Genomic DNA, 24941 nt, shown 5'->3' with positions numbered 1-24941 from the left:
TGAGTGTAAGGAATGCTTGATCTCGGGTGACTCATTCAGAGCAAGTATATTTCGTTTGATTTCTTGCCCTCTTATACCTTCGTATCTGTATCACACTGAAAATATCTGCACAACTATGCAGATGTCGACAGCATGCTCTGTGCGTTTAATTTGAAGGAAACCTGCTCCATTGGATCAAGGTACTTGCAGGTCACAGATCTTTGCCTCAAGCTTGCGTTCAATATTACTCGTTCCTGTCTCGCCGTTACTTCCCGGCAGTGTTAGCTGCACGTTGACAGTGATACACAGCGGGATGGATAGGTTTACTAATAAAGAGACGGGCGATATGTAACCCCTGCGAGGATTCACCGAAACCAATGGAAGATCTCCTCAACTAAGGTCTTCCCGCAGCGACGGTAGCCACAACAGATTACTCTTGCGTCCGTATACTGATAGCTGCGTGTGAAGGGATTCTTCGTAGGTAGAATGGAGGGTACTGACCATGAGAGATATACCAGAACGTCTGATCTGAGAGAGGACTGAGGGAATTATTGTGAAACGAACCACCGGGGACCGTAAGTCCATTATATCAAAATACTCAGGAAACGTCCCTCAAAAGTCTTCGAAATTTTGATGTTGGATTCTGAACTTATCTTGTGTAGTTTACATGGGATTTCATCTTCATGCTACACTTTTCTGACCATATTCGTCTGAGATGGAAGTTGGGAGCAACTGTAGAGCAGCTATAGTATCGCCAGAAGCAGCGTTTTCGGTTACGCTAACTGTAACTAAAAAACAGGATGCTACTTCAACAGGTATATTGAGGACCACTTAGAGTTTGGAACATCGTACTGCGGTTAACTGAATAAATACCTATACCTCTTAGTTAAGTGTGAACTTAACCCTTGATCAAACTGCTTTTTGAAGCTGAAAATATATACAAAAGCAATAGGCAATGAGAGATTTTTGGCTTCGTGACTAAATATGCTTTGGTCCAAAATTTCCACCTCTAAAATTAGCTCTTTATGTCCCTAGTGACTACATAGACCGGCACAATGAAGCCATAGAAACTGCTTGTTTATTATGTCTGTCAGATGATTCTCAGATTTTTAAGCCGTCACTACATGACTACTATGATAGTATTCCCAATCTATTCCTGTCTGATGTTAATTATTTTCAGATATAAAATAGGCTGTGAAGATCGGCTGACAGGAATGAATTGTATACTCAGTAAAAAGCGTGAATTAAGTGTTAACAAAGAAAATTAGAAGGTGAAGAAATACAGCAGAGTAGGCAACAAAGAATTATTTCAAATCAAACTTGCAAATATGATTGTAGTGAGTGGAGTGAAAGGATTCTTCTTTCTAGGTGACAAGATAACACAGAACAGCCCAAATAAAAGAGATAATGAATCAGCGAATATCCGCAATGGGATGGAATATATAATCAAAAAATGAGTTGTAATGTTGTGAGGTAAAAATACGGAAATGAGGAAGAAACTCCCGAAATACACATCTGGAGGACAGAATTCGACGGAAGTGAGACCACGACTGCTGTAAATCAACAGAAAGAGAAATTGGAAACATTTCTAATCTGTTTCTGTCGAATAATTCCTAAAATTAAGTGAACTAATATGGTACAAGGTGTAATGAATACTAACTAAAGTACGTGAGCAACGAACTGGATGGAATATCCCCTATCATGTTTCGTGCGTGTTATGTTGTTGATGTTTCCATCCCATATTTAGAACCTAGTACTTTTTACAGTTGTAATTAAGCTATTCGTAACTTCTATTGCAGGAGTCCTGAGAACCTGCCAGTTCGTTCCTCACTTACTCTAGCTGGGATTCATTGCTTCTTATACTCTATTAGTACACTTAATTTTTGAAATTATTCGACATAAACACATCACAAATGTTTCCAATTTCTCCTTCAGTTGATATACAGCAGTCCAGGTCTCACTTCCTTATAATATTGTGCTCCAGATGTATTCTTTCAGGAGCTTCTTCCTCATTTCCGTATCTTTAACACACACAAATATAGCTCATTTTCTTGATGATATATTCTATCCCCTTGCGAATATCAGCTGATTAATGATCCCTCTTGTTTCTGCCGTTTTGTGTTATCTTGCTTCCTAGAAAGAAGAACCGTTTAACTCCTTTCTCTACTGTCACATTTGCAAGTTTGATTTGAAGCAATTCGTTGTTGCCCTGTCTGCTATATTTATTTACCTTTTATTTTTCCTTCTTAACACTTAATTCATGCTTTGTACTGACTATACAATTCATTCCTTTTATGTGGTCTCCATAGCCTATTTTGCATCCGACCTGAATGGGTATGTGTTCTGCAGATCTTAGTAGTGGTGCCCGCATTCATCTTTTGTTCCTTATCCAAGCTTAAATTTCACTCCCTTCATTGCTACTGCAAAAACTGCTTGTGAGAGGAAAATGTGATATCTGTCTAGATCCCATATTAATTTAGAGCCAGGTAAATTGTTGAAACCCACTGCTAAATTTAGTGTGCGTTACGGATTTACTATGTTTTAATAAAACAGCCCTAGCAAAGAATATGTGAAGGTGAAGAGTCGATATAGTACACTGAAGAGCGGGCAGAATACGGCGCGGCGGTCGGCAACGCCTATATAAGACATCAAGCGTCTGGCGCAGTTGTTATATCGGTTACTGCTGCTACAATGGCAGGTTATCAAAATTTAAGTGAGTTTTAATGCGGTGTTATTGTACGCGCACGTGCGATGGGGCACAGGATCTCCTCCGTAGCGATGAGGTAGTGATTTTTCCGTACGACTATTTCACGAGTGTACCGTGAATATCAGAAAATCAGTAAAACGTCTAATATCGGACACCGCTGAGGCCGGAAAAAGATCCTGCAACAACGGAACCAACGACGACTGAAGAGAATCGTTCAACTTCATAGAAGTGCAACTCTTCCCCAAATTGCTGCAGATTTCAATGCTGGGCCGTCAACAAGCGTCAGTGTGCGAACCATTCAAAGAAACATAATCGATATGGGGCTTCCGGAGCCAGAGGCCCACTGGTGTACCCTTGGTGACCGGACGACACGAAGATTTACTCCTCGCCTGGGCCCGTCAACACTGGCATTGGACTTTTGATTACTGGAACCATGTTGCCTGGTCGGACTAGTTTCAAAGTATCGTGGGATTTACGAGTTCCGTTATGGAGACAATCTCATGAATCCATGGACCCTGTTTGTCAGTGGGGGACTGTTCAACTTGTAGGAGGCTCTGTAATGGTGTTCAGCCTGTGGAGTTGGAGTGATATGGGACCTCTGATAAGTCTAGATATGACTTTGCATCCATTCACGTCAATTGTGCATTCTGACGGACTAGGGCAATTCCAGCAGGACAGTGCGACACCCCACACGTCCAGAATTGTTACAGAGTGACTCCAGGAACGATCTTCTTATTTAAATACTTCCGCTTTCCACCAAACTCCCCAGACACGGACATTATTGAGCATATCTGGGATGCTTGCAACGTGCGTTCAGAAGAGATCTCCACCCCTCCTAATCTTACGGATTTATGGAGAGCCTTGCAGGATTCATGGTGTGAGTTCCCTGTAGGACTACTTCAGACATTATTCGAGTCTATGCAGCAGTTCTGCGTGCTCACGGAGTCCCTACACTACACTATTCAGGTGTACCAGTTCTTTGGCTCTTCAGTGTATTATCATTTGAAGGCACTCGTTACGATAATGAATGTCAATGCAGTAAAATACAATGATTGGAACGTTACAAGAATGTTCCCCACTATACATATTCGCAACTAACGAGCTGAGTGGGCTAAGTTACTGAAAGAGGAGGAGTTGTATCCGATCTAGGATCTAATTCTGTGAGACAGGTACAGCAGCCTTAGTGTGATGGTCACGATGACAGTTTGTCTGGAACTGACACCCAAAGATCGTACAGAAGTGACGAAACGCTGGTAAATGAGCCAGTGGCAATTATGTTGCAAATGAAGCTAACACTGTCAGGTTCCATGATATGCCAGAGTTGTAAGCGATGCTTACCATAATCTTCTCTGACCTGTGAACAGAATGGAGACCCGTTAATCCAGCGACCAGAGAGATCAGCTGCAATCTAGCCTCCACATCTCTCAATCGACTCCTCTCTTCCACATCCCAGACGCGACTCTCCTTGTCCATGTCTTCCCATCGACTCCCTCTGGCCTCGTCTTCCCATCGATTTTATGTTACACGTCTCTAAAAATTAAGATCTCTGTGGTCTTCCCGCCAACACAATGGACTCACGAATCCTCGAAAAAGTTGCTAGTTCCACCCAAGAGCGTAGGCATGATTTCGCGACAACCATCTAATTAATCACATTTACTCCCCTTTTTTAAAAAAATTGCTACCATGTGTTACTTCCACACGATGTCACGACTAATACGTCAATCGGTGCTCATTCTGCCATCAGCTTGCCTCACTTTACGGGTCCCTTGAAAACATGAAGAGCTTGCGACGTGGCTGGTAGCTGACGATGGTACAGAATCCATTTGCAAAGTAAGTCAGCGCTATTTTCGAGAATTGTAGGAGATTCAGGAGATGTTTATGTCCCTAACTATACTACTTCACAAGCTCCAGACACCTATCGTCCACTGGTAGAGTTCCATATTTTGGAACGAAGTCCTTTCTATCTCGACCACTCGCTGACCATCATTTATGAACAACGGCTTATCCACCAGCGCTCTTTCTTCCTACGGCCCCCCTATTTCTTTGAAGCGCCGTTCCGCTAGGCCAGGCAGTGTGACAGCACCGTCACGTACACTGCGGTCATCGCTTCTGAAGTAAGCCCAGAAAGCAAATGAAAGTAGAAAGTACCAAGTTAAGTTTTAAGAAAATTAAGAACAGGAAGTGAACTCATCCCATCCCATCACGGTGAAAATATGGGTATATACACTCCTGGAAATGGAAAAAAGAACACATTGACACCGGTGTGTCAGACCCACCATACTTGCTCCGGACACTGCGAGAGGGCTGTACAAGCAATGATCACACGCACGGCACAGCGGACACACCAGGAACCGCGGTGTTGGCCGTCGAATGGCGCTAGCTGCGCAGCATTTGTGCACCGCCGCCGTCAGTGTCAGCCAGTTTGCCGTGGCATACGGAGCTCCATCGCAGTCTTTAACACTGGTAGCATGCCGCGACAGCGTGGACGTGAACCGTATGTGCAGTTGACGGACTTTGAGCGAGGGCGTATAGTGGGCATGCGGGAGGCCGGGTGGACGTACCGCCGAATTGCTCAACACGTGGGGCGTGAGGTCTCCACAGTACATCGATGTTGTCGCCAGTGGTCGGCGGAAGGTGCACGTGCACGTCGACCTGGGACCGGACCGGAGCGACGCACGGATGCACGCCAAGACCGTAGGATCCTACGCAGTGCCGTAGGGGACCGCACCGCCACTTCCCAGCAAATTAGGGACACTGTTGCTGCTGGGGTATCGGCGAGGACCATTCGCAACCGTCTCCATGAAGCTGGGCTACGGTCCCGCACACCGTTAGGCCGTCTTCCGCTCACGCCCCAACATCGTGCAGCCCGCCTCCAGTGGTGTCGCGACAGGTGTGAATGGAGGGACGAATGGAGACGTGTCGTCTTCAGCGATGAGAGTCGCTTCTGCCTTGGTGCCAAAGATGGTCGTATGCGTGTTTGGCGCCCTTGTAGGTGAGCGCCACAATCAGGACTGCATACGACCGAGGCACACAGGGCCAACACCCGGCATCATGGTGTGGGGAGCGATCTCCTACACTGGCCGTACACCACTGGTGATCGTCGAGGGGACACTGAATAGTGCACGGTACATCCAAACCGTCATCGAACCCATCGTTCTACCATTCCTAGACCGGCAAGGGAACTTGCTGTTCCAACAGGACAATGCACGTCCGCATGTATCCCGTGCCACCCAACGTGCTCTAGAAGGTGTAAGTCAACTACCCTGGCCAGCAAGATCTCCGGATCTGTCCCCCATTGAGCATGTTTGGGACTGGATGAAGCGTCGTCTCACGCGGTCTGCACGTCCAGCACGAACGCTGGTCCAGCTGAGGCGCCAGGTGGAAATGGCATGGCAAGCCGTTCCACAGGACTACATCCAGCATCTCTACGATCGTCTCCATGGGAGAATAGCAGCCTGCATTGCTGCGAAAGGTGGATATACACTGTACTAGTGCCGACATTGTGCATGCTCTGTTGCCTGTGTCTATGTGACTGTGGTTCTGTCAGTGTGATCATGTGATGTATCTGACCCCAGGAATGTGTCAATAAAGTTTCCCCTTCCTGGGACAATGAATTCACGGTGTTCTTATTTCAATTTCCAGGAGTGTATTCCATTAAGCTAATACAGTTCCCCACCATCAACACAGTTAAAGAAGACCAAAGAATGAAAAGTGTGCCTTGTGCTCCTGCGATTTGATTGTTCCGGTGTAGTGTGTTCGATCTCTTTCGATTCGCTTAGCGGTGCGCGGGTTGTTGCGCCCTCTGGGATTCCGTGCGGGAAGCCGAAAGGGGGTCTCGGGCAGGGAGAGACGAGTGGGCCTGGGCGGAGCGACGCCGGAAGATCGCGGAAGTCGAGTCGGCAAGTGGTGTGAGTGTGGCAGTTCCATTGGGGACGGCCGACCGGCGGAACTGGAGGTGCTGCAGTGACTCGCTGTCGTTCGTTCTGTTTACTAGTTCAACCTTTCTCACGCTGTGGCTACGGGCTGGTGTTACTCTGGCCATTACCTTATTAGCGGCATTTGGATTAATATTGTTAAAGGTGAGCTGTTTGTTTGGTGCATCTTCATCTGATGGAGTTACAGCGAGACTTCTTTCTGTCGTATTCTGGCTTGCGCTGCTGAGCAGTGGGTGTTCCCACGTCTCGTGTCGAAATACTGACTTGTGCCCTGGTTGATTTACGTATGAACTGGAGTGCCTATGTGGGCGTGTTTGCTTAAATTAATTCAATTTAACCACAGCTAGGAATAATTCAAGGCTAATTGTAGGTGCCGCGCGTGTGTGTGTTTTTTTTTTTTTTTTTCGTCCTTGTCTCTTACTCACTACTGTTGAGTGTTAAATTGTTTTGGAACCTCCTATGACGTCATTTCACGGAGTGGTTTTAGAAGTTTTGTGGGTACTGTTGATAACGGCGTCTGCTGCAACGGGGTTTCTGGCCCACGCATCTATCGCACGCCAGGTGTTTAGTGCCAGCAGCCAACAGCTAGGTAACTTGCTATCAATCCTTTTCGAATCACCGTCCGGCATACGGCTATTGTTGGATTTCTGTGGTAATATTCAAATGGAAGCACTGTCTTGTTAACTAGTCTGAGCTGAATGTGCTTGCCTTGTAAAACAGTTCATTACTGATTCTGAGTAGTTTAATCAGTGGTAGGGCACTCGTTATTCTGGACCAGACTTTACTTGACATTAATTGCATTGTCTTGGTAAATCGGTGTGCTACGTAAGATTATAACGCAAGCGCCATTGTGGGTAATATTTACCATTTAACTATATGAGTTGGTTCTGTGAATCATTGTGGCACACAAGGTCACGTAAGACAGTGCTGTAGTGGGCAGATATTGCTATATGTCTGTGATATTATTGCCTGTAAGACATTGTGCTCATTAGGTTATGTAATCCTCAAATACAGTGACCAGTTTGGTAATTTTCAGTATTTCGTAATAACATTTTAAAACCATTAAAATTGTGGGAAAGTTTAAATCTCATATTTGCAGATTGTTTGATGTTAGATAACTTGTTGATGATTCATGTTAAATCAGCTGACGTACATTTAAATTGAACAAGTTATATGTCACTATGTTGTTACCAGTACCTTAAATGAATAGTCTTGCGTAATAAATTTAATTTTATATTCTGTCCTCAGTTTGTTGCTCAGCCTTCCACTACAGCAGCCCCTGTATCCTGCTCCCAACCATATCAAAAAGAAACCCCCCCCGAGTGCCTTGTCGCATTTCACTACAACTCGTCATGTTACATTTACTGATATCACACCTATTTCACGACATAAATTTGTATTGGCCTGCAGTCAAAATTTTGCAAATATTCACACAGTCACTGGAGCAGCTCCCCATCTCAGACTATAGACAATGGTGAGATATCGTGATCCTAGCCTTCAATTTTTTTTGTACCATATGTTTCTTTCATTTCCTACACTTTTTCGGCGATCGTTTACGTAAGTTACTGCTCAATGACTAAAAAAACAGGAAACATTTATCAGCGCCTATACATGTACCAACCTAACGCGTGCGATAGTTTTCGTGTTAAAGTTGTACAGAATAAGTTTTTCAGTGAGGAAATCGACCTTTGTGGAAATTCGTTTTCAAAATATTGAGATGACTTGCACAGGATTTTACGCATCCTGTTTATGAAACGTGTAACATGCGTGATTTTTCATGAATTGCCAGAGACGTAAATGAGCACAAGATAGTTACCCTTTATATTGGCTACACTGTAAGAAAGTTGACAATCGATTTTAAACCATTTGTATTGATTCCTTTGCGAGCAAATACATGTGCTTCTTGTGAAAGTCGTTTTGGTGAATTCATTGAGTTTCCTTTCCTGCAAGATATCGTGAGGCAGTCTCATGTTGTTTGAAAACCATGTACATTGATGCAAGGAAGTACAGGCTACTCAGTTTTCTACTTCAGCCTCGGACGTCCCAATAGTGCCTAACCTCTACTCTAGAAGTGATACATTTAGAGATGCCGCTGTCACTACATGTGAAAGTGCTTCAGAAAGGAAACTAGCTAGAACTGAAGAACAACAAAAGAATCTAAATGCTGGGATCGCCGTATGTAATTTATGTGCCTTTATTATGTTTTTTTCTTTTTCTTTTGGAGAAAAATGTGTGTTTCAAACATTGTGGAAAATCTGATGTTTCCCGGAATACAAACCTACACAGTTGATGTGCAATATTGCAAACATAGTGTTATTTTTTGCAGTTTCTCATACGTTGCTACAGATACAGATACGCTGTACGATATTAACATTAGTCTGGTTTATGGATTATGTTCTATGGGTAAATAAACAGGAATGGGTCCTAAGTTTTTCAGTTAAAATACAGACAGAAAATATCCTTATCAAATGCAGTAAAGTTACTTCGAGAAAGTTACGACAATGGTTGTAAAATCATCAAACTAAATAATCATGAAAGATATGTGGCCGGCCACGGTGGCCGAGCGGTTCTAAGCGCTTCAGCCCGGAACCGTGCGACTGCTACGGTTGCAGTTTCGAATCCTGCCTCAGGCATGGTTGTGTTCATTTTGTGATCACAACAGCTCAAAACAGTTCAGAATTCAACATGATTCACAAATTATCACACATGATACAAAGAACAGTACCTTTGTCTAGTCTCAGTTCCTTAAATCATGCAGCAAAAGTGTCCTACATTGAAGCACATTCAAATCTCTCTAAACAAAAACGATGATAGCGGCCATTCACCGCACAGAATCAATCCTGTACGACTGAATCACACTTGTTTCCATAGGCAGTTCTACACAAAGTGTCCAGAATAGCTCCGTTGAGCTTATCACTCGAAAAGTTCCAGTCTCCGCTTGACTACCTTAGCGTTCCACTATTGTCTGCATTTGTATGGAGTGAAGGCTGTCCCCACCAAAAATACATCATTCTTACATTCTGTAAACATGATTTGACTCATCGTGACCAGTTCTTGGGCACAAGTAATATATTTCAACAATATTTTAATAAAGAAATGTTAACAATATTCGATGACACTCAGGTCATTCACAATAATTACAAATAAAGGTTTGTTCATAAATAAAAAACCTAGTATTCTTGCACAAGCGTACTGGCGTTATGTGATATGCTATTTACGCCCTCTTCACAGAAGCATCTCTTGGTTCTATTTTCAACTGTGGTGTCTGCTAACACATGCAACTGACCACAGCGCTTTGGCTGGGGCGTTCACGCCATACTCTGAAACCCCGGTCCCCACAAGTAAATTCACCTCTCCCCAATATCAGCCTTTTAACTCTCCCACGAAGTCCCCTTATAACTCTCATCCTCAAAATTTCACCAACACATTGTTGTCTTGGTCTCTGTTGAAATGGCGTAGGAAAATCTGAAAAATGCTGTTGAGGAAGCTGTTGTTGAAAATAATAATAACCGGGACTTGTCCATAGCTTTGATGTGAACTGGCAGATGAGAGGCTAAATATCTCTGAATCGTGCTGGTACAGCTAGAAGTGTGGACACTGGCAAGGTAGTTTCCAAGCATTGCAGATGCAAGGATAGAATGAAAAATAAATTTGATGATGAGTGCATAGCAAATTGTTATGATTCAACTTTTGTTACGAAAGTCGTTGGAGTAAGAACTATTTAGCAACACTCAGTTAAATAAGATATATAAATTCCTTGGAGACAGTGAGTCATAGGCGTTCAAAGACATTTAGTAATTGAGACCCATTGCAAATAAAGTGAATATTTGCAAACTAGAGTGTGTTGGCGAAGTTCCGAAAAGGATGGGATCAAGACTTCTGCAGTTCATGTCAAGCATCAGGGCCAAGAAATTCACGAATGAAAAAACTTTAGATGCGAAAAATGGATTGACAAATAGACCACATTCAGAAGTGCTATGGTCTACAGGTTAGGTAGAATACAGTAGATGCTGAGTTAATGAGATGAGCACTCTGGGCTCTGTTTTCCCACACAAAGCAAGACAACTCCCAAACATGGGCTACGTCCAAAAGAAGAACATAGTTCGTACAAGTACAATAGAAGCAAGGTAACTAAACAACAGTACAATGACCCTCATCATTTGCCATCAGCCATAATGTACGAAATAAACCTCGCAGATATTAGTCTACTAATGAAATGTTTTCACAGTTGGATTCCAAGTCCAAATAACTGCATGACCATTTGAATGGAACGAGCTACGTAAAACTGCCTTTGTAGGTATAAAGACTCTTCACTGTGGTGTTTAAGCTGCTGTTTCCTCATTCAGTTCGGGCAATAGAACATAGTGTAAAGTTTTGCAGAATATGGGGCTCTGTATAGGATTACAAGTTTCATCAGCTGTGCTTTGTTTGGAAAAGGAACGGCTCGGGTCTTCAGATACTGCAGTGAAAATCTATCCAAGGATGGCTAAACTGCGTTGGAGAGCCAAGCGGAATCTGTTGGATAATTCGGATGATGCTAGCTGTGCAGAAGGCATGCAATGAACGAAAATCTTCGATCATTTCCCATAATCTTAATATTTTTGTATGTAAGGTACATTTTCGCAGAGCCTTTTTATAGTAGAAGGATGAAATTCTCGGGAGTTGTTCTTTAATGCCTTGTAATATAGTTGAATTGAAATATTTGTGAAATAATTTCGTATTAAATAATTTGTATTTTAAAATACTTGTTAAAATACATAACTTTACATTTAGAAGAAACAAAATGCCTCAAATCTTCATTTTACCAAAATAATTAATTCTGTAGGAAAAACAGAACGTATGTCCGTGTTCTGTCAAGAAATCAAGCATTTTATCCCAACACCTGATCAGAAATGTTCCTATATTTCGGCTCAGAATAACACTGTAGTCATAAGGCATCCCTTATACCCTTAAAGACAGTATCACTGAATGTATCTCCTGTATCTGTCGTAACACACTGCACCAAATGATATGAAGCGTGAAAAAATTTCAGGCAACAAGCAGATAGTATGTTCCCCAAATGTGTCACATCCAACCTTCATTTTAATTTTTTTCTCTTCAGTCATCTGACTGATCTGACACATCCCATGACGAATTTCTCTTCTGTGGAAAACTCATAACCTCCGAGTACCACATTTTTGCACCCTACATCCGCAGTTATTTGTTGGTTGTATCCCAGTCTCTACCATACTACACAGTTTTTATCATCTAATACTTCGTCTAGAACCATAGAAGTTATTCCCTGGTGCCTTAATATTTGTCCGTCATCCTGTCCCTTGTTGTTGTAGTTGTTTTCAAGTACTCCTTGCTTCCGTAACAAGGTGGAGATCCTACTCATTTCTGACCTGATCAGTTCACTTAATTTTCAACGTTCTTCTGTAGCACCACATCTCAAATCCTTCGATCCTTTTGTGTTTCAACGTCACCACATTCCAAGAATCAGTACCATAAAATGGTGTGCTCCAAATATACATACTCAGAAATTTGTTCCTCAGAATAAGGCCTACGTTTGATACAATTCCTCTATAGCCAAGGTCGCTAACACACCCTTGTGTGGTGGCAGTCGGCTTGGAGGTAAGCTGGTTCGAGCCCTGGTAACAGATGAGATTTCACTGCCAGTATTTGGCCGACAAGTGGAGGAGAGGTGGTGGCGTAAAGTTCCTGATCACCAGACTCTGCGCCAATATCCTAGTTTAAATCCCAAACCTCTCTGCTGTGTCCCACGATGTGCGGGTATGTGAAACACTGTTGATGGTGACCAATCTGTCGGATGGGGACGTTACACTCAGCTGCCCCACTGAAGCTATTCGCCACGAGCAGGCTATGTGCCGGCACCAGATTTTACCTCCACCCTTCCTTTCATCCATAACAACACAACCAAAACATTACAATATTCAAGCACTCATAACAGTCGTAACAAATACACACTTAACACTGCACAATAGCCCCGAGAAAGGCAACAGCAAACCATCTCCATTAGTAGGAACACTACTGGCCATTAAAATTGCTACACGTCGAAGATGACGTGCTACAGACGCAAAATTTAACCGTCAGGAAGAAGATGCTCAGATATGCAAATGATTAGCTTTTCAGAGCATTCACACGAGGTTGGCGGCGGTGACGACACCTACAACGTGCTCACATGAGGAAAGTTTCCAACCGATTTCTCATACGCAGGCGTTGTTGTGATGTCTCCTGTATGGAGGACAGAAATGCGTACCATCACGTTTCCGACTTTGATAAAGGTCGGATTGTAGCCTATCGCGACTGCGGTTTATCGTATCACGACATTACGGCTCACGTTTGTCGACATCCAATGACTGTTAGCAGAATATGGAATCGGTGGGTTCAGGAGGGGACTACGGAACGCCGTGCTGGATCCTAACGGCCTCGTATCACTAGCAGTATAGATGACTGGCATCTTATCCGCATGGCTGTAACGGATCGTGCAGCTGCGTCCGAATCCCTGAGTCAACAGATGGGGACGTTTGCAAGACAACAACCATCTGCACCAACAGTTTGACGACGATTGCCGCAGCATAGACTATCAGCTCGGAGACCATGGCTGCGGTTACCCTTGACGCTGCATCACAGGCAGGAGTGTCTGCGATGTTGTACTCAGCGACGAACCTGGGTGACCGATTGGCAAAACGTCATTTTTGCGGATGAATCCAGGTTCTGTTTACAGCGTCATGATTGCCGCAACCGTGTTTGGCGACATCGCAGTTAATGCACATAGGAAGGGTGTATTCTTTATCGCCATACTGGCGTATCACCCGGTGTGATGGAATGGGGTACCATTCGTTACACGTCTCGGTCACTTCTTGTTCGCATTGACGGCACTTAGAACAGTGGAAGTAACATTTCAGATTTGTTACGACCCCTGGCTCTACCCTTCATTCGATCCCTGTGAAACCCTACATTTCAGCAGGATAATGCACGACCACATGTTGCAGGTCCTGTACGGGCCTTTCTGGATACACAAAATGTTCCACTGCTACCCTGTCCAGCACATGCTCCACATCTCTCACCAATTGAAAACGTCTGGCCAATGGTGGCCGAACAACTGGCTCGTCACAATAAGCCAGTCACTACTCTTGATGAACTGTGGTATCGTGTTGAAGCTACATGGGCAGCTGTACCTGTACACGTCATCCAAGCTTTGTTTGACTCAATACCCAGGCGAACCAAGGTCGTTATTAGGCCAGAGGTGGTTTCTGGGTACTGATTTCTCAGGATCTATGGACCCAAACTGCGTGAAAATGTAATCACATGTCAGTTCTAGTATAATACATTTGTCCGATGAATACACGTTTATCATCTGCGTTACTTCTTGGTGTAGCAATTTTAATGGGCAGTAGTGTACATTGTCATGTTCGGTAGTGCAGCAGTCCTGCATCTGCTCCCCTAAGCTCGTATCGATAGTATACGACTATTTATTTTTACATTACTGATTCTAGTAATCTGGCTCGGCCCAGATTGCCCTCTTTATATACTCTTCCCTTAACCATTCATGGGCTATTTTGCTTTGAAGTTTGAAGACTTCCGTCGTCTAGTTCTTGATCACCGATTTTGATATTAAGGTTCTCGCCATTTTCTTTTCTACTACTACACTCCACTTTTCTTCTTTCTTCGTTTTACTCTCAATCGACATCTGGATTCATAAAACTCTTATGTCCTGTAATTGTCCTCCAGTTTCACTGAAGATACTAATGTCATGTGCGGATCTTCTCATTAATACCCTTTAACCCCAAATTTTAAACAAATTCCTGCAACTTTGTCTTTATTTCTGTCACTGCTTCTTTGTTGTATAGATTGAAAAGAACAGCGAACGTCTGCAGTCATTTGTCTGTCATGTTACGGGCGCTATGGTAGTTTGGCAATGTGCTGTTTCCCACAATCCATCGACAATACTGCCATGTCCTGAAGTCGTAGCCAACAGTTTCTGATTTTCTTCAGTTCTTAACTACAATCTTCAGTGCTACAGCACCACTTTATGCATGTCACATTCACATCATTTCGCTGATAAACTGTAGAAAAGTGCCGTTTGAGGTCAGGTAATGTAATATCAGCACAGTTAATATAAAAAAATTCATTCAGTTGTAAGACTTGTAAAAGCCACCATATTTACATCAGTGTCTTTGAGAAAGTTGATATGGGATAACCTACACAGATGCAGAGAAGATGTTTTATACTGCTGTACAACTTCACTTTGGAAAAGTACTGAAAAATTTCTGTCTTTGTCAGGCTGTTTTGAGAATTTAATCACCGGATATGTCGATGCCTTGGTAGATCAATGCTTGCATATTCCGACACTGTTGACGGAGTAAATTTAAACCACCGTATTCATATCTCTGGGGAAAATTTTTTATGTAATAGTATTTTGTAACCACAATATAGTGTACTTTGCATCACTTTACTTTCATCGGCAAATATCTAGTTAATTTATTTACGAAAAATTCTTCTGTTCAGTTTATCCACTTCTGTAAAATATAATATTATTCTGTTACAAAGCAGTACTACAAACTCCATCTAATTACGTTATTCTAAAAAAAAACACTATTTAAACAAACTTGTATGTAGTTGAACTGAAAAAATTTTACTTAGAAGTAAACGCAATTCAAAGGCCGCTGACAAAATATAATTACCATGGTCTTTCCGATTTTTTACTGTCGTAACAATTTCCGACGATGACGCTACCGTCCGACGTCAATCTTCTTTCAGTCGCAGACACCAACAAAGCGGGTGCCCACCACCCAGTTCTGTGTTGCAGCATGAGATTGCTCTGGATGGACATCGCTCGGCACCAATATCTCACAGTGTACGTGAATCATAAAACAAAGTCCCATAAATCAAACTGATCGTCTTCTAACAGATCCTTAATTTTCATTTCAGTTCCTCTCTACGTTATTCTCATTAGCGTCTTATCTGTGCCTTCCATCTTACTTGATCTCATGAATTCCAAATGTCTTTTCAACACTGACTCTAATACTGTCTTGCACTCGAATATGTCTTGCATATCGACTCCCATTTCATCTATCACATAATCAGACAAGTCTTTTCCGTTATAGAACTCTTCAATTTACTCATTTCACCTCCCTGCCCTCTCCACTGCAATTCACTTTGCAGTGTTAGTGTCGACAACCTTAACTTTCCCTGAAGGTAGTTTTGAGTTTTCTATATACTCAAAAAGTTCTTCTGAAGACTTTTTCTTTATAGGTTCTTCCCACTCATCTCCTGCAGGCATTTTGCTTTTGTCTTCCTTCACATCCAGCTTATTTCATTCCTGTGATTCGTAGAGTCTTACAGAGATGGCCGAGACTTGTTGTTATGGTTCCATTTAATTATTTTTGTAGAATTAAGTTGTAGAGCTAAGTTAAGGAAATATACATTACAATGTAGCATCATTGTTATACATTCACTGCATTTAATATTTTTCTTTATGTTCTCCTATCAAGAATATCGCTGATTTGACACTATTTCCGGTCATGTTCATCTCAACGCTGTACACCTAATGGGGAATGTTGTTACACGGATGAAGTAATTTGTTACATTATATGCGCACCATTAAGCATTCATTAAAAATTACAGTTTCATATTATTTATTTTTTGTTTCTAGTACGTGCAATATGTTGTCAATATAATCGAAAAATCTGTTTCATTTTTCTCAAATTACTGGTAATCTGACATTACATTTTTTCTGATTGCTGTATGTTTATGTTTCTTTGGGCGTTGTGCTTGTGTTGTCTTCTTTTCGTGTTATCTCATATCGCCTTCACAAATGAGGTACGTAATAAGAAGCTACACATGACATTCGCACCGAAACAACTAGCCCCAATGAAATTATAGGAAATTACTCCATACCCCATCATTTCATACACGGTTGCCAGTAAGCATCCGGTTTCAGCTGCAGAGAAATTTTAAACATTTTATTATTTATATGAAGTTAAGAAATCCACATAACACAGCATTTGCACTGATCTACAAAAGCCTACGTTGGTATGAAAGAAAGAGTTGCAGAAAAAGTAACTGGAAACATACGGAGGAACGTTTCCTTTCGCAGTCTCTCTAATAGTCAGAGCTCGCTTTCCAGCGATCAGCAGGAAATGTACTATCAGCTGCTACAATCAGCTGAAAAGAATGTCTGTTGCAAATAGTGATTAACTCAAAGTCGCATGTAACACGCTTCCCCATGTAAAAACTCCCCTACCTGTTTTCCGTGAACGTTTTTGTACTTCGGTCGTTCGTCAACCAACTAAAGTATTTTTTCAGTTACCTGAGATTTCTTTGCTGTTACCTTACACTTTTTTCTGTGCAATTTCTGTGACTGCCATTTTTAGACACGTCCATTCCTAACCACCTGAACTGCCTTTATGGTATTCATTATCGAGTACCCTTAGCCTCAGAAAACTTCAAACTCACCTCATCCTCTCTCAGTACTCAAGTATGCCGTTTCTTTGCACATTTTTCCTTCCTGATTACATTTAATCATTATTAAATTGTGATCCGAGTCCACAGCTGCTCGTGGGTAAGACCTTCATTCCAATATTTTATTCCAGGATCCCAGCCCTTCCGTGCTGTAATGAAATTGAGATTTTCCCGTGTCTCCTGGCATTTTCCTACTATACTTTCTCCTCTTCCGATATTTGGACACTATTATGCCCATTCCTATGGAAATTATATGTCGAAATTCAGATTTTCTCCTCTCTAACTCCTAACATCAAGCCCATATCCTCCCATAGTTCTACAAATCCCGTGTGATTATGAGATTACAATGGCCTGTAATGTAATTACCCATTCTATATTCTTATTTTATACTTCCTTTACGTCTTCGTCATCTTCTTGTGGCGTCGGCATTATACCTAAACTATTGTTGTAGGAGTTGGTTTGTCATCGTTTGTAATGACAACAATTGTATCTCCTATCTTTTCAGTGTTACTCAGTGAATACTATAGGTTCTTTCTCATGACGATTCCTACTCTCTTTATATAAAATGCAGACAAATTAAAACAAGACGGATGGAGAAAAAGTATGTAAACTATTATTTCAAAAGTAATCGCCGTAACTGTTAAGATATTTATCAGACTGTGAGGTAAGACGGTCACTGACTTTATGGAGAAAAGGTTGCTGTTCCCTATGTAATTGTAATTGTACCTACGCGTGCACCTCCTTGCCCGATGTAAATCGACGCCCACGAAAGTTCTTCTTCAGGGCTCCAGAAATATGGATATCTCATGACGAGGGACCGGGCCTGTGCACGTGTTTGCCAAAGTTGTTTCGACTATGCTGCAGAAGTTTCGCTGGGAAGCCCTAACACATCCTCCATGGAGTCACGACCTCTCCCTACGCTAATATACTGTTGGTGCCCTGGAGGAAGACATTACTGGCCATCGATTTGATTCGGACGAAGCGTGCACGCCTGGTTACAATCATGATTCAGTAGGCAAATTCAGACATTTTTCCACGGCGACGACCAATTTGTCTCACAGGACGACACGTGTATTAATATTTATGAAGCTTATTTTTAAACTAATGAACACTTAACTACTCTTCTTTCCGTATGTATAGTTTCCATTTGACTACCCCTTATATAGTTTTCTGCTGAAGATGTTCTACCACGTGTTCATCTTTCCGTTTCACTTCAGTAATCCCCACTTTCTCTAGATTGAATCTTTGCGTTTCTCTTTTCAGAATTACTGCTTTCCCAGCCACGTTCAAACTTCAGTCAGTCAACTTTCTGGTACCGGTTATTCAATAATTGTTTGGCAATTGCACCCCTTGCCTTCTGCTTCCTTAAGCCGTTGATCGATGGCGATTGGTCTGCTTTTAAGGCACAAATTTCCATCCCAAGTACAAAAAGATTCCCAGAAACTCTTTTCGCTGCTCCGTCCTCTCTGACAAAGCCATTAAATATCCTTTTCTGCATAGTATTTTACAAGTAGCACACTTCCTGATCTCGTCATACTGTCATAGATTCCAAACACTTTCATTTACAGGTACCAGCGCTACAGAATAGAGTGGAGCGTACTTATGAAGACTGGCAGTTTGTCACCGAGGAGCAACAACAGGCCTGTCTCGGGTTTGAGGATCCTGGTAGGTGCCTCTGGCCTAGAGGGAAAATGGTGGGTGGTTCCAGCAACCTCTACGGCTTGGTGTACGTGCGAGGCAATAAATGTGACTACGATGGCTGGGCGCGACAGGGTCTCACCGATTGGAGCTACGACAAAGTGAGTACCATAAGAAGACACTAACCAACTGGCTTCTCGAAATGCCGCGTTTCCGACTATTCACATCACACACATTGAGAAACGAGCCTTCCAATTACGTTTCTTTTACAAAACACGTTCTGTTTTCCAGGTGCTGCCATACTTCAAGAAATCGGAGGACCTACGTTCGGATTTAATAGCGTCAGAACCAGACGTCCACAAGTACCACGGCTTTGGAGGCTACTACACTGTCAGCCAAATAAAGGCCAACTTGAGCGTCTATGAAACAATGAAGGAAGCCGTCAGAGAGACAGGCCACGAATTCGTAGTCGACCTTGTCGCGGACAAATTCCTCGTTTTCTCCGAGTCTTTGGGGGACATAAGAGATGGCGAAAGGTGCAGCAATGCGAAGGCTTTTCTGAGTCCGGCGGGGCGCAGGTCAAATCTACATCTGCTGAGGCACGCTTTCGTAACGAAAATTCTTATCGATCCGGAAACCAAAAGGGCGTATGGAGTTGAATTTATGCATGGCGGCGAGAAAATGACGGCTAACGTTACAAAGGAGGTCATCCTGTCTGCAGGGACTGTGCAGTCTCCGCAGTTTCTGATGTTGTCTGGAGTGGGCCCTGAAGATGAACTAAAATCCTTGAATATAACAACGATTGTAGCGAATGATAATGTCGGAGCTAATCTCCTGGATCATTTCAAGTCGCCAATAATCACATTCTGCATAAACAACGAGAAGTACCGCAGAGATCAATCGGAGTTAACCAGTGACGACAAAACTTACCAGTATCTTAAAGGAAGAACGGGTCCACTTGCAACTCTATCGTGTAACAATTTCTTAGGTTTCATCAGGACAAATTCTACGCCAGATGAGTACTGTCCAGAAGGATACCCAGACATCGAGATGCAACTGTCCTGTGTGAACAAAACGGACGACGGTGGACGTCAGGCCTTCCTGGATAAAGCAGGCTTCGGAGATGACGCCAGGCGTGGATACAATGAGATATTCGACAGCTGTGACATGACTATGGTTCCGTACATGACGCTACTACACCCGCGAAGCGTCGGTAAAATCTCTCTTAACAGCTCTAATCCGCGTGACCCACCCAAAATCGACCCGCGATATTTGACCAGAGATGAAGACATTCAGGCGTTCCTGGGCGGTGACGAGTACGCCATAAAGTTTGGCAACACTGAAGCTATGAAGAACATTGGAACAGAGGTAATCTCACAAAATCTAAATATAGAGATCCATAATTATTGAAAAATAACCTGACTCCCTCTACAACATGTTCTCTATACCTGTGACTACCTTCCTATCGATCTAGACCTACTGAGTAGCAATGAGACTTGTACTGAAGAGTTACTCTCAAGACTATGCGCAACACAGCCTCTACTTCCTCTGGTGATCTGTAATCGAAAATGTCCGAATACATTCTGGATAAATCATAGGTTTCCAAACAAAGGGTGAAGGCAGTGACTATTGTTTCTATTGTCATAAGATGACGCAATTACGGGATGTATTCTACATGTCTTCCTTGTATGTACACACAAAATGACAGTCGCTCGAATCTGTGTTGGCAAACACATGATACTATTTCTCCTGTTATTTGCTAATAAGTTAATGAAATTCTTCTTTACAGATGGTCCAAATTATAGATTTTCTGATGGTACCAATCTGTTCTAAGTCGCCCCAGATGTAAATCTACTGGTATGAATACTGGTGACATAGGCCGTCATTCTACTGAACATAGACCGAGCCAATTTACAGCAAAATACTGGGCCAACTATGGGCTCACTTCAATGCAGTAATGCTGGGGTGGCGCGTTTTGCTGTAAGAAAGAACGGAAATATCAACTTTCGTCCAGGAGTGACATGAAGATTTCATTGTCCAGAATGTCGATGTAGACCATCGCCTTGTAGCCCCTTCAGTGAAAAAAGGACTAACAATATCAGCCTAAATCCCACACCATACCATGACTTTCTCGGCACACTGACTGTTACGGTGTGACATCCAATGTGGATTGTTCCAGATGAAATACCTGATGTTTTGCTTGTTCGCTTCGCCACTGACGTATATATTTGCCTCGTCTGGAAAAATGGATGGAATCAACAAAACCAGGAAGAGTCTCGTGCCCATTGGTTCAAAATGGCTCTGAGCACTATGGGACTCAACTGCTGAGGTCATTAGTCCCCTAGAACTTAGAACTAGTTAAACCTAACTAACCTAAGGACATCACAAACATCCATGCCCGAGGCAGGATTCGAACCTGCGACCGTAGCGGTCTTGCGGTTCCAGACTGCAGCGCCTTTAGCCGCACGGCCACTTCGGCCGGCCGTGCCCATTCAGAGCGCTCTCAGAGAACTGCGCCCGACGATCAGGATCGTCTACTATCAGATTCTGCAGCATCTGTAGCTCGTGTGGTTGACACATTTCAATGCTAAACGCGCATAACACTGCCTTGGCTGGTTCCCATTTGCGCCGAGACGCAACGGGTCCGCTCTGTCGGACTCCTGACTGGCTGCTACCGCCTCCGCTGACTTACCTCGATCTGTTGTCGTCTTTGGTCATCCATATCTACTTCCACTGGCAACGGAACTTGTCCTTTTGAATTTGTTGATACGTTTTGCCACCGTGTCATGAGTTATCTGCATACTGTGCCAGCCAACGGAATATGTTACTCCGTTCTTCCTTCAGTAATGGTATTTCTTTTTGGTTCCCCATTTTGGAAGCGGTAAGGAAATTAGTCACTACTTTTGCCACGTGTATGGGTACTTACAGTATGACTCACAATGTATAACAGAAAAGAAGATCATAAGCGGACTGAACTGTAACATTTGGTGTAATACTTGGGTTAACGATGTTCTTGTAGATTGTCAGATTTCAAGCAACAACGCAAATAGGTATCACGTAGATAGTCTTCAGAATTCTCCTACAATTTGCTTCGTTGCCCAAGATGGAGACGGAACTTTTTTTAATTAAGGACAAAGAACCAGCAGTTAATAGCACATTACAAGTATCTGCAAACCACCGATTCTTTAACAACTGCCGGACCGGGTGGCCGAGCGGTTCTAGACGCTACAGTCTGCAAGCTCGCGACCGCTCCGGTCGCAGGTTCGAATCCTGCTAGTTAGGTTTAAGTAGTTCTAAGTTCCAGGGGACTGATGACCTCAGAAGTTAAGTCCGGTATTGCTCAGAGCAATTTGAACCATTTTTTTAACAACTGCTTTCAAAGGGACGATACTGTTTCACGCATCTTAATATCTACGACGATATATCCCATGATCTCTGAGTTGTAATATGTTATAACTTCACTGGTAAATTCAGTGGTATATGTCGGTACTGTCTGTAAAATGTGTTGCAAACAGAATTCGTGGTAAAGAACTAGACATTAAAACTTTGTGCAAGATACCGAAGTTTTTATTGTTATTTTTAGTGTCTAAGGCCCATGACCGGACTATTAGCCTGACTGCATTTATCGTCACGGCACAAGGCGGGGATGGGTGCCGAACATAAGGCACCGTCACTTTCTGCCCAGAGGAAAGGACTCCGGCTCTCGCCTGATAGCAAACTGAGTGGATGTGGGCCCTCCATGGAGGGAATGGGACGAAGAAAAGTCCCCACTCATATCAGGGATTGAACCCGGCACCTCCAAGGCTGGACAGTACGGCTCTACCCAGTACATAACGACGACCTGACCTGCTGCGATAAAACCTTAGTGTATGTTTATACCTGCTGATTAGTTGATCAAGACAGCATCTTCGATTTTTAAACACAACCGATGGATAGACGAAATAGTGATGAACGAATATCTGTTGCTCTTCGGTATCGTAGATCAGAGAATCTGCAACAGAGATAAGAGACCGGCCTCGGTGGCCGCGCGGTTCTAGTCCGGAACCATGCGGCTGCTACGGTCGCAGATTCGAATCCGGCCTCAGGTATGGATGTGTGTAATGTCCTTAGGTTAGTTATGTTTACTTAGTTCTAAGTCTAGGGGACTGATGACCTTGGATGTTAAGTCTCATTGTGCTTGAAACCATTTGAACACAGATAGGAGTGACTATCTCAATCGTTTAGTAATGTACAGGATCTCCCGGAAATGTTACGATAAACTTCAAGGGGCTTCACAGAATGTCTTGAGGAACATATCGAGGACAGCAACCCGTGTCCAGAAACATAATCTAACGATACTAAAGAGCGTCGAAGTTAAAGACACCGGCGCTAGGTTGTTCATTATTCAGTGATCGCTACTAATTGCCACTGTGGGCAAGTAGATCTAGCTGCTGCTTAGAAATGCCTTGTGTCCTATGAATGCTATGCTATGTTGTCTCAATGGATGGTGGTTTGGATACAGGTTTCTAGATGGTGGTTTGGATACAGGTTTCTATCCGCAGTTTATTTTCCTCCTGGATTTCTCTAAAATCTCCGTTGTTTTTCGGTATGCAAGAGAAAAACAAATTGCAGCAGGTGGAAATCCATGTCTGAAGCCGTCATCCACCAAGACTAACAGTGGATTGAATTCACAGGAGACGAGGATTCTGTAGGCAGCAGCTAGTTCCATCCTCTCCACTGGTCATCGTGTCAATCAGACACAGTTCGACAATACAAAGAACATTGCGAAATGTTCGGCCTATGGTCCGTCAGCCTATGAAGATACGTTTGCTGCCGAACGGGTTGTCCACTTGTAGGCGCTGGCGCCTGTAATCTTAACTATCAGCATCGCCGTTAAATGATGCTTCTGGACACGGGATCCTATCCTGTAGTTCCTCGAAGTTTGTCGCAACATTTCTGGGACAACCTGTATATTACTAAACGATTAAGATGGTCCATCTATCTCAGTTGCAGTTTCTTTGACCAACAGCTCCAAAGAGCAACAAGTATTTGTTCATCAGTATTTCACGTATGTGTCGGTTGAATTCAAAAATAGAAGTAGCTGTCGTGAAGGACACACCAAGCGGTGTGTGGCGGAGGGCACAATTCGCGCCAAAGTCATATTTCCCCCCCCCCCTCCCCCCCCCCCTCTCTCGCCTGTATTCCACTCGCGGATCGCGCAAGGGAAAAACGACTGTCTCAACGCCTCAGTATGAGCTCTAATTTCCCTTATCTTGGAATGGTGATCACTTACCGATTTGAAAGTTGGTGGTAATAATATATGCTCTACATCCTCAGTGAAGACCGGATTTCGGAATTTAGTGAGCAGCCCCTTCCGCTTAGCGCGACCTGTAGATTACTCGTCCTTAGCGATTCAGGGTGCTGATAAGACACATAACTGTGATTCAGAAGATCTGTGCTTCAAATGTCTGTCTGGCTACCGAGATGTTTGCGTTCAGAGGTTTCCCTACCCTCGGTTACGCAGACCTCACGCCTCATGCTTTCGCATCCCATATCACCAATAACTTGTTGTCGTCAGAACGATATACGATAGTCTAGACACATAAACTAAAAAAAAATTAAAAATTACATGTAATATTATATAAAAATCAATTAGAAAAAGTATGAGTGCACAGAACGTTTTTCAGTCAAACTCAGAAAGCCGCTGTTTATTTCTGCGTCGTTGTATTTACGACAACCGCAAATTTTTAGTATAATGGGTGATTAAAAGTTCTTTTCCACGGCCGTGTAGTCCAGAACAAGCATTCCAGTCAGATAAAACGACCATGAAGCAATCACACCATCCTCCCCCATCAGGTTGAAGATATCTGTTTGGTATAGTACCATGTCGTTCTGCGTGAAGAAGTCCGTAACTGACTGCTGCACTTCCTCGTCCGAAAGGAATGGTCGACTGTTCCGTTTTTTTTTTTTTTTTTTTTTTTTTAAGGGACTGAAGACGTCGTAATAGCTTGGCAAGAGGTCAGGACTATACAACGGATAGAAATGGTGCTCTTGAGTTTGCGTAACTCCTGCACGATGGGTGGCTGACACCGCTGCATCGTCGGCGCTTTTAACTCCGGTTCCCAGTGGTGCCACCAGCTTTCCAGCTTTCGTCGCCTGCAAGAATACGCTCAATAAACGTGTTGCCTTCACAATTGAAACTCGTCAGGTGCTTCAGCTAACCATTTATTCGTTTA

The 24941-nt window shown here is 43.1% G+C and overlaps 1 protein-coding gene across 1 annotated transcript in view; it reads left to right on the top strand.

Annotated features, from left to right (window-relative positions):
- Positions 1–24941, top strand: part of LOC124794931 (glucose dehydrogenase [FAD, quinone]-like) — a 41706-nt gene that overhangs the window by 6109 nt on the left and 10656 nt on the right. The window contains exons 3-4 of the mRNA XM_047258639.1: positions 18657–18887; positions 19018–20094. Of these exons, the coding sequence (XP_047114595.1) occupies positions 18657–18887; positions 19018–20094 (1308 nt within the window). The remainder of the gene's footprint in view (positions 1–18656; positions 18888–19017; positions 20095–24941) is intronic.

This window comes from Schistocerca piceifrons, chromosome 4 (genome assembly GCF_021461385.2).
Source record: "Schistocerca piceifrons isolate TAMUIC-IGC-003096 chromosome 4, iqSchPice1.1, whole genome shotgun sequence".
NCBI classification, from domain to species: domain Eukaryota; kingdom Metazoa; phylum Arthropoda; class Insecta; order Orthoptera; family Acrididae; genus Schistocerca; species Schistocerca piceifrons.
The sequence above is the reverse complement of the archived record's forward strand: the minus strand, read 5'-3'. Positions and strand labels throughout refer to the sequence as shown.